At 40.3% G+C, this 14111-nt stretch overlaps 1 protein-coding gene across 1 annotated transcript in view; it reads right to left on the bottom strand.

Annotated features, from left to right (window-relative positions):
• Nucleotides 1–6591: 6591 nt before the first annotated feature.
• The window catches only part of LOC148009515 (uncharacterized), a 47175-nt gene continuing 39655 nt past the window's right edge, over nucleotides 6592–14111 (bottom strand). The window contains exons 7-10 of the mRNA XM_087673290.1: nucleotides 7501–7552; nucleotides 7333–7401; nucleotides 7153–7230; nucleotides 6592–7071 (exon numbers count right to left, since the gene is read on the bottom strand). Of these exons, the coding sequence (XP_087529416.1) occupies nucleotides 6811–7071; nucleotides 7153–7230; nucleotides 7333–7401; nucleotides 7501–7552 (460 nt within the window). The 3' untranslated portion in view covers nucleotides 6592–6810. The remainder of the gene's footprint in view (nucleotides 7072–7152; nucleotides 7231–7332; nucleotides 7402–7500; nucleotides 7553–14111) is intronic.

Raw genomic sequence — 14111 nt, 5'->3', positions numbered from 1 at the left:
TTGACAAGAAGACATGGCTTAAGGATTGCTCCTACCACTGTCCCTAAGTCCAATAAGGCCTCAGAACCTGTGAAAGAAGTAGATGTGGCTATTGCCTTCCTAGATCCCAGTACTCTAGAGATCTGCATTTGGATTCAAGGATGCTTTATAACGGATGCATTGATTGATGGAGGTTCATCAATGAACATAATGATGAATGTGACAATAAAGGATCTAGGCTTGCAAGGTATGCAGCCTACATAGTGGCTTATAAGACTAGCAGACGAAAGCAAAATTAAGCATTTGGGCATTCTCCCATATGCTTGCAGGAAGAGATTATTGGTTGACCTATATGGTGGTAAAACCAAATTCCTACGAGACATCATATCCTCTACTGTTATGAAAACTGTGGCTTTTTAAAGTAAGAGCACGAATGGATTGGTTCAAAGGAACCCTAACCCTAGGCAAAGGACCCAACAAAGTGGTGTTGAAGTTGTATGGCTCGCAAAAAGGTAATGGATTCACCTCCATTGAAGTCTTAATCAACTCCTCCAACAAAGTAATAGATGGTGCATTAGGAGACAAATAGGTTGTCAAACAAATATTTTCCAAGAAAATAGAGGCACATTCCCTAACAGTGGGCAGTGTAAGCCAACTCCCAAAAGAAGAAAAGTTCTTGTAAATGGGTGAAAACCTCTTGCTTGAAGCACTAATGACTTTGAAAATCACCTGTGACACTGAGATAGAGGCATGGATGTACTGTTCTCCTTGTTACATGGCCATAACAGAGCTAGAGATAGAAGGAGAGACAGAGACAAATACAAGAGCAAAGCCAGACGCAAAATCAGAAGTAAAGAATACAACAGAGAATCTATTCTTCTCTTACAGAGCCTCTACTGAGGCAGAGACAGAGTCTGAAGTGGACAATGATGATAATACAAAAGAAGATTATGGAAGTGAATTGGAAGGATCTATCTAGCTTGAAGAGGATACAAATGAGTGTGAAGTCCGAGAGGTTCCAAAAGTTGAAGATCCCATGCTATTAGACAAAATAACAATGGTACCCTTTGGACTGGCCAATGAGTCACATCATATGCAATATATCCATAAGAAATGGATTAAGCAAAATAAGCCTTTCTTTAGTAGTGGCTCTTGTAACCCGTATTTACCCTTCTCAAGAAAGGATGATGACAATGCACCTTGCCAACAACCGCTAGTCCTACAATCCAAGCAAAACTCAGATGGTTCCTATTGTGTGATGTTCCTAGAGGCATCTTCAAAAGATGAATCCTTGAGTCAAGAGATAATGAACCCTCCCATAAAATTCGAAACATTAATGATACCCTTTTAGCATCCAAAGGAGCAAGCTTAGTTCTCATTGAGAGAGGAAGTCAGCTCCAGTGGTGGCGCATCAGATGAGGAGACCACTCCCTTGAAGGAGTCAGATCTATGCCCAGAAGCAGTCCATGGGACCTTCATCTACAACCTTCACCATAGAATGGGGGACCTATGCCTATAGAGTGATGCCATTTGGGCTTTGTAATGCTCCTGCCATCTTCCAACGAGTAATAGTGGCTGCCTTCCAGAATCATTTGCATAATTTCATTGAGGTGTATCTTGATGACTTTTGTGTCTATAGCTTAATCCGTGACCATTGGGGACACCTAAAGCAATGTTTTGACAGATGCCGAGAGTATGGGATTTCTGTCAACCCCGACAAATGTGTCTTTGGCGTCTCATCAAGAGTTCTTTTGGGCCATATTGTCTCTACACAAGGGATTGCAACAGACCGGCGAAGATTGCCGCCTTGGCAACACCAACAAGCCTCAAGCGATTGAGGGGATTTCTCGGCCACGTGGACTACTACAGAAGATTTATTGCACATTTTGTAACCAAGGCAGCCCCTCTGCACAAGCTCCTAAGGAAAGATGCGGATTTCCTTTGGACCAATGACTGCGAGGGCGCCTTTAATACCCTAAAATAGTGCCTTATCCAAGCACCTATCTTGCAGCCTCCTAACTGGACGAAGGAGTTCCATGTGCACACAGATGCATTAGTTGAAGGGCTAGGTGCTGTCCTATGTCAAAAGGGCCCCTCTAAATTAGATCAACCAATATATTATGCAAGCTGAAAGGTCACTGATAGGGAACGGAACTACACACTGACAGAGCTTGAGTGCTTGGCAATGGTGGTTACACTGGAGAAGTTTCGACACTATCTATTGTCAAGGCATTTTAAGTTCTATGTGGATCATAAAGTCATGTCCTTCTTGATGAACAAAGTAGATGTTAAAGGACGAGTGATGAGATGGTTGCTACTATTCTAGGAGTTTGACCTCGAAGTGGTCACTAAGCCTGGCCGTTCCCATGTCCTAGCCGATCATCTATCATACGGATCCCTCAAACTACAGAAGAGGTCTCTATAATTATCTTTCTCTATGTTCCCACTCTCTCTCCCTCTCTTTCCTCTTCTTTTTTTTGCTCTTTATATATTTCTCTCAGTTTCTCTCTCCTTATTTTTCTTTTGCTCTCTCTTCCTATTTTCAAGTTTTTTTCTCTCGCTCTCTTTTCTCTTTACATATTTTTTCTTCTCTCTCTATTTTTCTATTTCCATTTCTCTCCCCCTATTTTCTCTATCTTTCAAATTATATATTTCCTCTCTATCTCTCTCTCTAAGTTAAAAACTATATAAAAAAGTTTTAATTAAAAAAATACTATTCTCTTTTCTCTTTCCCCCCTCTCTCCATCTTTTTCTCTTTATTATTATTATTCTTTTTATCCTTCTCCTTCTTCTTCCTCTTCTATCTCCCTCTTAAAGTGTGTGAAAAACTATGTCCAAAAAAATTTAAATTAAATAAAGCTTGTAAAAATATTTAATTAAAAAATTAAATTAAAAAGTTTAATCTAAGAGAGAGAGAGAGAGAGAGAAAACCTAGGCCCTAAACATAAGAGAGAGGGGGGAGGGGGAGAAGAAAAATGTTTAATTTAAAAAAGACTATTCTCTTTCCTCTTTCCCCTCGTCCTCTCTCCGTCTTTTTCTTTTTATCCTTATTTTTCTTCTATCTCCCTCTCAAAGTGTGTGAAAAACTATGTTCGAAAACTTTTAAAAATATTTAATTAAACATTTTTAAATTAAAAAGTTTAACCTGAGAGAGAGAGAGAGAGAGAGAGAGAGAGAGAGAGAACCTAGGCCCTACACATGAGAGAGAAGGGGGGAAGAATTTAATTAAAAAAGGGAGGGGGGACCACCTTTTAATTAAAAAAGGGAGAGGGAAGAGAAGAACAAAGATTACATGCGTGAGAAAGAGATGAGGGGAGGGGGTTTTGATTGAAAAAGGGAGGTTTGGAAAAGGGGGTAGGTTTGGGAAGCCCTCTTGAGGTTCAGGGCTTTCTAAACCTATAACAAAAATAATATAGTAGTAAAATGACTTGTTGCAAAGCACGTGATATCATATAATTCTACTCCATTCTTTCACCTATCTTAGAAAAAATTATGTAATAATTTCCAAAATATAATTATCCCACCTGAAACAAAACAACACTAATATTAAACAAGCTCACTTTTCTATCACCAATTCAAAAGTTAAAGGTCTTTGTACTTATGCTTCCCATTAGTAAAAGATACTCCCACACATTTATTGGGCTCTAACGATCACTGACTATGACCGAATCAAGCATTCCACCTAGCATACAAATTGGAATATCAAAGGCTTGTTCCATGTCTTTGGTGGACTCTAAAGAAATCCATTAGCCTATGTTTTTCATCCATTGTACGAAATAGAAGAGTACATATAATGATGACCACGAAATCAAGTAGCAAAATGTAATACTAGGAACCACCTCTCTGCATGAAACTTTCACCTTTGTGCACCCCACCCACCTCGTTTCATCCTTCTTCAAAGTTGGAATTAAAGAAGTCCTCATTTGTATCCTTATAAATGAATATGAAGCGATAATAATGTGCTTTAGTGACTTTGAAAATATAAACAAAAACATGAATTAGTGCAAACCATGAAAGGCCCATTGATCTTGAAGCTTTTTCAAACTTCAACAAACTGTGAAGGTCATATGTAAAATTTTTAAAAAGTCTATTCACTTTTTCAAAAATGTAGTAGTATTATTTTGAGCTTATATCTAACTGTGATGTTAAACATTCTCATAAGAAGTTTGTACTCTTGGTAACATGTGAACATTCATATTGCAATTTGACTCTTTAGTCATCTCAAATTGCTTTTATTGTTCTCAAATTTCATCATTATCGAGTTTTCATTCCAATTTGTACCTAAAGTGCATATACACCATGTAAGAATTCACTTAATCATAACCTACTCATAAGTATGTATTACAAAAATTTTTAGGGTAATTATTCAACACCCATATGCAAAATTTCAACTATTACAAAAATGCTTGTAAAATCAAGAAAAGGGAATATTCTATAAGTTATTTAGCAATGCACACGCACGTGCGCACATGCACATGTGCATGCACCAAGTTATATTAGTGCTTTAGACCTTGCAAATTTGCTATGCATCCTTTCACCTCAGTTTTGGAATGAATTAGGTCTATAGGGGTATATGAAGGCGTCAAAGTAGATGAAGATTTTGATGACTTTTGGGCTATAAAATACTTCCTTGACATTTTTCACAATATTTCCTTCGATGGAAGGTTTCCTTTAGGTCTCTTTGTGTGCATGTCAAGTCATACACACATATCAATACTAAAGGCATATGCCTACACAAAAGATCACCTCTAGAGCATACAAAGCAATGGAGGCCCATACAATCATATATGAAACCATGGTTGCTTGAAGGACAACACCTTCACCTAGAATGTTATGGCCATGCCTTAACAAAGAAATGATATTTTACATAAACTTTGAATACATAATGAAGGTCCCACAATGACATAATGGATTATAATTGCAAGTTGTTGATTTTTGTTAAGTCCTCCACTTAGCACCTCTCTCTCTCTCTCTCTCTCTCATAGGTGCTTCTCGAAGAAAGTAGTGCTAATGAAAAACCTTTTTTTCAATAGGTAAAATCAAGGCAAGTTCTCAAAGCAATCTATTTTGATGTTCAAAATGTACATGAAATGCAAGTTTTATAACTTGTAAGCACTCCGACCAACCTTGATGTGTAAGGCCTTGTACTCTTGCACCCACTCCATAAACACTCCCATATATCCAGGTTGTTCATTTGTGTGTGGATAGTCATAGTCCTTCACCCATAATAGGCCATTAGCCTTGTGCTTGGTTGTTGCTTCTAGGATTTTCTTTGGAGATAATAGATTAGAGGACTCTCATGGAGAGAGAGAGAGAGAGAGAGAGAGAGAGAGAGAGAGAGAGAGAGAGGAGTTGAGTGCAAGAGCTACAACAATCATCACCACCACTTGCTCTAGAGAGAGAGAGAGGAATTGAATGCAAGAGCTACAACAATCATCACCACCACTTGCTCTAGTGTTTAGCAATTATCTTTTAGAGGTTTCCCATAATGAGTTTGAAAAGAGACATAAAGGGCATGAAAGTTTCAAACACATAGCATGAAGTTTGGAAGGAACTTCGCTTGTTAATGAAGTTGGACAACTAGTGCAACTACTAATGTGTATGTGGTGGCAATGAGGGGAAAACTTAAAAATATATATGACCTCCTACTGTAGGTAATGAGGGTGAAATTATCATGCTTGTTTCATAACGTTTGTTATTTAGCAAAAGTTTCACAAAAGGAATAGAGTTCCCAAATTTTATGGGACTCCTAAACTCCCATGGAAAGGGGATAGCCTTAAGAAAATGTGCAATTTTGGCCTCCCCAACTTACCCTGGGACACCCCTCTTCATGAACCATGCATGATGACTCCTCATCGGATATTGAGCAAGCTTTTGACAATTTCAACTAGTTGTGTTTTCATGCTCTTGGAAAATTTTAACTAAACCTACTTGTTTTCAATAAGAGAAAGTTCATTCTCCACCATTTTGGTAAGGTTTTTACAAACCTTGAGTTGGTCCCATGATAAACTTGTCTTTCTCAAACCCTAGATTGCTCTCTTCCTCTCTTCATGGAGAAAGTGAGAGTGATGACTCTACCACTTGATCTTTTTCCCCACCCATAGCTTTTGGCCCACCTCTAAATCATCTTGACCATGCCATACAAACCCCTACTTTCAAGTTGCATTTCAATGGTCACTCATCATCATTAGAAGGAAAAGGTAAAAGTCAACACCACCCCTATTAAGGATTTGGTTTTAAATGGTAAGATTAGTACTTATGTACAAAGTGTGAAGCACCACGTCTACAATGTAAACTTTAAGTTGTAGATTTATGCCCATGTGCATTCATGGGCACACACTCAAGCACCACATTTTCCATGAAAGCAATAGATCAATCGGTTGTAGTTGAAATACACGTCATATTGCATTATCGATAATTTTATGAGACGCCACAAGTTTCAAACTTATTAGATGTAGTATCATTGAAATTCCTATTAACTGCAATTGCAACGCTTGGTTTATTTTTCAATGGTGTTCTTGTGCTCATGGGTCTGCTCTAGGTGCTTTTCACTGTTATGATTTGTTTTCTATTTGATTCTACTTTGTAAGAGAGAAACTACGCAGTCCGTGATTCATAAGCAAGGGATCATTTAGACGTTCCAAAGTGTATATTTAATACTGCTCGGATACAAAGTACACATATCACTCTCAAACGATGGGCTGTTCCAAAAAAGGAAGAAAAGGAGGAGATCCCTGATATGTATCTCTAATTTGGCCGTAATCTGGCGATACATGCGATGTAGGGAAAAAGAAAAGGAGAAGATCCCGACACCCCGCAAAATGCCACTGCCTACTCTAAAGAAGACCGATTCGAAATCGCATTGACAGCGTGGGAGTTTTCCGTCCTTAGGGGGGGAGGGGGAGGAGAGGCAGGATCAGCGGCAGCGGCAGCAGCAGGGGAGAGGGCTTTGGGTTCGAGCGGCGCATCCCTCTTCTTCATGTTGCGCTTGTAGGACGCGTTCACCTCCACCCCCTCTTCAACGGACCCCATCTTCCTGAACTTCGCAAATCGTTGCCGCATCACTGCGTCCCCATCCAGCTTCAAAAGCTCCTTCATCCATCCATTCAATCATTATTCACGAGCCGTTACTTATCCTGACAATCCTTACATAATTTCAATCCATTTCACTACCTGCACATGCTTCATTATGCACTCTTTCATGATTCTTGAGGTTTCGTAAGGATCCGAATGAGCACCACCGAGCGGTTCCTGTGCAAACCAAAAGCGAGGCTTCATTATTTTTCACTCGGAGTTACTTCATCTAAATGTGAAAGAATGCCCAAAAGGCTGGGGGAGAAAGAAAGAATTAACCTCGATAACTTCATCCACCACGTTCAGCTTCAAAAGCTCTGCTGCCGTAATTTTCAAAGCTTCCGTCGCCTGCAGTAGTTTTGGCCAGTTCGAGGAGTGAGCAAGCCACAGAAATAAATCACATCCATAGATTCAGTGGTTGGGGGAACAGTAAGTTTGTCAACTGACCTTTGGGGCTGCCTCAGCTGTCTTCCATAAAATAGCCGCGCACGCTTCTGGGCTGTGGCAGGGTCGCATTACGAACCAATCAATCTTCTTTAAATTAACCAGACAAGATCCAAGACCTCTTCAAAAGTTCAGTTAGTCCACATGAGCTAGTCAGCCGATACATACGGCTATAGAAACGTTGCAAACCTCAATCGATGCTTACATGATACTATACCCAACTAGCACAAGGAACTACGAGCCTCATATTCAAACGGAGATGAAGAAGTGCCGCAAGAGCAATACAGGGCCCTGGTTCAACACTCAAATGCATCATAACTTATTGGCCCTGGTTCCACACTCGAATGCATCATAACTTATTTGTCCAGCTATCTTGCAAACTGTAATTGCACCCCTACATTTAGACGATGTTTCCTCATGAGGTGCGTCCCCACCAAGCAAAAAAGATGGGGCCCTCCGTGTGGGACAAGTTTCAATGCTCACCATTAGTGTATTGGCCAATCACTGGCAGCTTTTTGATGCCTCTCAAGCAACTAAGCACTCCTAGGTAATACTTAATAGTGGTAGATGCATGTGGCCTTCGATTGCACCCTACCTTTCTAAGTTGGAAAATCAGAGTGTAAGATAAATAGATAGATAGATAAATTATACTAATATCTGCAAAGAGGCCTTTCCAACCCAACCGATAGAATGTTATGATTCCAATACATACATCACCTGAACAAAAGAAAGGAAAGTTTCCTTGCCTGAGCGAGAGCTAAAACACTGAATCTCATAAAAGCATGCTATGATGCTAGACTAGCCTAGATCTATAATCATGATAGGCACACGTACATGTGTCTTGTGAGGGAGCACAATGATGAGAGGGGGGAACAAGCCTCCTGACAAGAAACTAACAAAGTGGGGAACTGTTGTCATCTAAGGATGACCCTCATGGGTCACTGAAGCCTGGTGATATATCCTCACTAAGGTGGCAAGCCAAGCGCCTTTTGTGGTGTACATGCATCAATGGGGGAGGCTCATCCTCCACCTCACACACTTTCAAGATTTTTCTCTGGTGTGGATTAGTTGGTACCACAGTTTGCAATGAACAAGTCACATTGTTCCTGCATCCAAAGAAATATTGCAATTTCATTCAACAAGTGACTTCATTGCCAACTATGCCCACATTTTACAAATTTGAGTGTCAGCTACTGCATTATGCTTGGCTATTCAATCAATTTCATAACACTGCCTCTTTAGAGGGGGCTCTTGTTGCTGCTTCTTGGAAGGGGCAACAAGGGAAAGGCAAGAAGGCTCAAAACCAAGACCAAAACCAAAATCAAAGATCAAAACAGTGAATCATGAGGAAATACCCAATCTTCTCTCCAACCAAGGTGGTAGAATGTGCCTCAAAAGAATAGGTATGACCAACATTGTCAAAAGGCTGGCCATTTTGACGATGAGTGTCACTCCAAGGCTAGAGGTGCACCCCCAAAAGTCAGTTCTCCGCCCCTCAATCCGAGGGTAACCCCGAACAGGGGAAGTAGGGTGGTGGCAACCAAAATCAAGGGCAATGGAGATGTCGCACCTACACAACCACTAGCCAACCAGTGGAAAAGGCAGCAACTCAGCTTATAATGTTAGAGGCAGGGCTAAAAAGAAAAATACAAATGCTAGACAGAGAAACAGAAGCAAGAGCAAAGGAAAGGAAAAGAGTGATGTTACTTCTTATCAGTGTGGTCGGAAGGGCCACAAGAAGCCTGATTGTAGGTACTACAAGAAGGAACAAGAGAGAAAGAAGAATGCAAGAGACAAAAAGAAGAAAGAGGATAAGACAGATGCATCTGAGGCAATCAAAGGCAAGGAAAAGGCCAATGTGGCCTCCAATGTAGTCATAGAGGAGCTCTCGAATGCACAAGCTGATGTATTATGTGCAGCTGATTATGATGCCCTTGTATGTCACATGCAGGATATGCAGATTACCAAGGCTGATGTGATTGGTGCACTTTTATCAATTGATGGTGGTGTCACTCTGGACTGTACACACTGGTGCCTATTTTCATGTAACTGCTTGCTTGAAGTGCTTTGCTATGTTCAATGCAAGCAGTTATGGAAAAGTATATCTTGGAAATAACCATGCTTGCAGCATTGATGGGATAGGCAATGTACACTTGTCTTTGAATAATGGGCAAGAGCTTGTGTTGAAAGATGTCAAATACGTGCCTGATATCAAGAAGAGTTTACTATCTGTTGGTCAGCTTGACTTGCATGGTTACACTACACTGTTTGGTGGTGCTTTGTGGAAATTGAAAAAGGGTTCCATGCTGATTGCAAAAGGAACCAAGAAGGGCACTTTGTATTGTTTGCATTGTAAAGCTTTGAATGGCAAGTTTCTTGCAGTTACTGAAATTGGTTGTCATTTGGAATTGTGGCATAAGAGATTAGGCCATATGAGCCAAAAAGGACTTGATATCCTTACCTCTTTAAAGAGGGTTGATGGAAATGGCTCTAAACTTAACTTTTGTAATGACTGTCAATTTGGAAAGCAAATGAAAAATTCATTTTACTCCGGTGTCTTTCGTAAGTCCAATGTCTTGGACTTGGTGCATTCTGATGTATATAGTATGCCCGTGAAATCGTTGGGTGGTGCTGCATATTTTGTCTCTTTTATCGATGATTGTTCTAGGAAGATTTGGGTTCATTTGTTGAAAAAGAAAAGTGAGGTGTTTGCTGTTTTTAAAACTTTTCATGCATTTGTGACCACTCAGACAGGTAGAACGCTTAAATGCTTGAGAACCGATAATGGGGTGAGTTCAGATCTACTGAGTTTAAGTCTTTTGTGACTTGCATGGAATCAAGAGGGAGCTTACAGCTCCTTACAGCCCTTCTTTAAATGGGGTGGCTGAAAGATACAATAGGACTTTGTGTGAAAGAGTGCGGTGCATGCTGTCCACTCCTAATCTCCCTCATGAATTTTGGGGAGAGCGCTTAAAACCGCAGTTCACATTTGCAACCGCTCTCCAAACAAGTCCTTACATAATGGCATCCCTGAGGAGGTTTGGTCTAGCAAATCGACCTCATATGACCATTTACGGATATTCGGTTGTGATGCTTTTGTGCATGTTAGAGATGAGCTAAGGAATAAACTTGACCCAAAATCCACCTAAGGCATTTTCATGGGCTATGGTGATAAGGGTGAATATGGCTAGAGAGTGTGGTTACCACAGTCCAAGAAAATTGTTTGCAGCCGTAATGTTGTGTTTAATGAGGCAAAGTTGCTGAAAAGTACTTTAGCCTCTAATGAAAACATGAAAAATGTCAAATTTCATAATTTGCAGCCACCTATTACTTCAGATGATGAGCCTCATGGTGCTGTACCACAGGCTGAAACTGATGATCAGTCGGTTATTTTTTAGCCAAATGATGATGAACAGTAAATAGAAGCACAAGGAGGTCATGGACAACAAGATAGACTTGCTAATTATGAAAATGCAGGTGCTGGTGATGAAAATAAAGGTGTTGTACAGCATGAACAGCATGCTGAAAATGGCTTACAGTAGGCAATAAATGTTGAAAATAATATACATCCAGATGTAGACCCAATTCTTGAGAATGTAGATCATTGGGTACGTAAGTCTACACGCTTAAGAAGGCAGCCGCATAGGTACGATCCCTCTTTGCATTATGTGATGCTTACAGATGAGGGTGAGCCTCTTACATATAAAGAGGCCAAGTCATGTAAATTCAGCAGCAAGTGGGAGCTAGCTATGCAGGAAGAGATTAAATCTTTGTATGCTAATGATACTTGGGATCTTGTATCATTGCCCAAAGGAAGAAAACCTCTTCCAAATAGATGGGTTTACAAAGTAAAGACAATTGATGGGAAACCCAAGTACAAGGCAAGATTGGTTGCCAAAGGGTATGCACAAAAGGAAGGGATTGACTTCAAAGAGGTCTTCTCACCTATTGTGAAGATGACCACTCTACGTGTGCTTTTTGCTCTCGCTACTGTACTGGACTTAGAGCTGTACCAAATGGATGTGAAAACGGCTTTTCTGCATGGTGACATTGATGAGGAAATCTACATGAAACAGCCCAAGGGCTTTATAGTTCTTGGAAAAGAGCAATTGGTGTGTAAACTAAAACGCAGCTTGTATGGGCTGAAGCAAGCACAACGGCAATGGTACAAAAAGTTTGGCACCTTTATGCTCTTTCATGGGTTTACACGCAACCATGCAGATCATTGTTTGTACATGAAAAAGGATATAGATGGCAGCCCCATCATACTTGTTTTGTATGTGGATGATATGTTGCTAGCTGGGAAAAGAAAGACTAGCTTGGATGCTCTCAAAGATCATCTGAAATCAACTTTCTCCATGAAAGATTTGGGGAATGCTGAGCATATATTAGGCATGAGGATTTGCAAGGATAGAATGCAGAAATTGTTGTTCTTATCTCAAGAAAAGTACATTTAAAAGGTATTGGACAAATTTAACATGGCTGAAGCTAAGCCTTTTGGGATGCCCTTACCTCCATACCTTAAGCTTAGTAAAGCCAACAGCCCAAAAGATGACATGGAAGCCAATGCTATAAAGGGAGTCCCTTATGCATCAGCTTGTGGCTCTCTTATGTATGCTATGGTTGTTACTCATCCAAACATTGCTCATGCAACCGGAGTTGTCAGTAGGTTTATGTCAAAACCTGGCAAACCACATTGGGAAGCTGTCAAGTGTATTCTTCAATACCTAAAAGGTACACAAAGAAAGTGTATTTGCTATGGGTAAGATGCACTTAGTTTGTAGGGTTATTGTGATGCAAATATGGCAAGTGACTTGGACACTCGCAGGTTGGGGTGTAAAGGCTCTTTTATTCACCTCCGTTGTGTATTATTTATTTGTACATGTAAATGCACCCTTACGTGCTATAAATACATTTTATTATTTGTGTACCAACACATTTGTTGGTACACCCAAATCGTATCGTACTCTCTCTCTCTCTCTCTCTCCCCTCCAGCTGCAACACACTCAATAGTGGATTGCCTCCGACACTTGAAATCGTCCAACACTATCTATAAAGCTTGTCCACTTGAGAAACAACACCACACTCCATTTCCTCAACAAACCACTCATGGAGCTAAGAGGCCTCTGTGATGCACATTGACCTTTGTGGGGGTGATGACTTTTTGAGATACATGTGGGTATATTTTTTAAAGCATGAATCTAACACCTTCACATATTTCTCCACATGGGTGCATTTACTACAAAATCAAAGGGGTGTCAATATAGGTACTATGGGTGACAATGGTGGTGAGTTCATCTCCCATGAATTCTCCAAGTTTTTACATGGGCATAGCATTTCTCAACAACTCACCTATACCAAATCCCCTTCTTAGAATAAAATCATAAGTGCAGGAATACCATAGTGATGAACATGGCACGTTGTATGTTGTTTGCAATAGGGCTCCCTAAGCATCCATGGACTTAGATTGTTAAACACTTTGGCTTACATTCTCAATCGTATCCAACTACCGCAGTCCCTCAAAAGACCCCCTTCGAGGCATTTTCTTTGGCACTTGTTCTCTCATTTTCCACCTTAGAGTCTTTGGGTATCGTACTTACATGCACAATCTTGATGACTAAGATAGTAGGAAAGCACATGCCCCAAGTTGATCTCTTGATCTCTGTAGACCACTCCTCAAAGGCAAAAGCATACCACTTGTTTGATCCCAATACAAACAAAGTCATTACCCACAGAGATGAAAAAGGAGCTTGAGAGCATTGACCGGAACAAAACATAACCACCTTAGTGAATCATCTAGGCCACATGAGGATCATTGGGACCAAGTAGATCTTTAAGACTAAATGAAAGCTAATGGGATCTTGAATAAATACAAGGCTCACCTTGTGATGCAAGGGTTTCGACAAACACATGGCCATTGATTATGAAAAGACCTTTGCTCTAACTCTACAATTGACATTCTTCCGTTTGTTACTAATAATGGCCACTCATCATGGTTTTCTACTCTCAATGATGACAAAAGTACATTTTGAATGGTTATTTGAATAAGGAAGTCAATGGGCAGCATATCTTCCAAGTTTTCTCTTCTAAAACAAAAGGATAAGGTCTTTCGTTTACAAAAAGCTCTTTATGGACTGAACCAAGCACTACATTCTGTTAGAGGTAGAGTCATCCCTTGGACAAGCAGTCAGACACACCAGCAAGGTACGGCAGTGCCACATCAGCACAGTACGACAGAGGACATGTCAATAGGCACCATGTCAATAGTGCAGTCGGACAGATTTTATGTCTGCAGTCAGCCAGTTTTCTGCAGCCGACCTGGTGCTGTTATTTATTATTTTGGCTATTTATAGCCAGTGTGTGGTACACTCAGATATTCATTCATTCAGGTTCTGGTCTTGAGATCTGTTGGCTGAGACAAACTGTGCTCGGGGCTGACAGACATCGAGGTCATCAAGTCAGAGACACACACAAATATTTCAAAGTAAATATTTACATCAGACCATCAGGTCAGCAATCTCGTTGTATCTCTTACTTTCTTTTACATCAGACCATCAGGTCATCCGAGAAATCTCTCTCTCTCTCTCTCTCTCTCTCTCTCTCTCTCTCTCTCT

Source organism: Lygodium microphyllum, chromosome 30, assembly GCF_053477565.2.
Source record: "Lygodium microphyllum isolate KBCC chromosome 30, Lygodium_microphyllum_v1.1.10, whole genome shotgun sequence".
NCBI lineage: Eukaryota > Viridiplantae > Streptophyta > Polypodiopsida > Schizaeales > Lygodiaceae > Lygodium > Lygodium microphyllum.
This window is presented reverse-complemented; position numbering and strand designations above follow the sequence as displayed.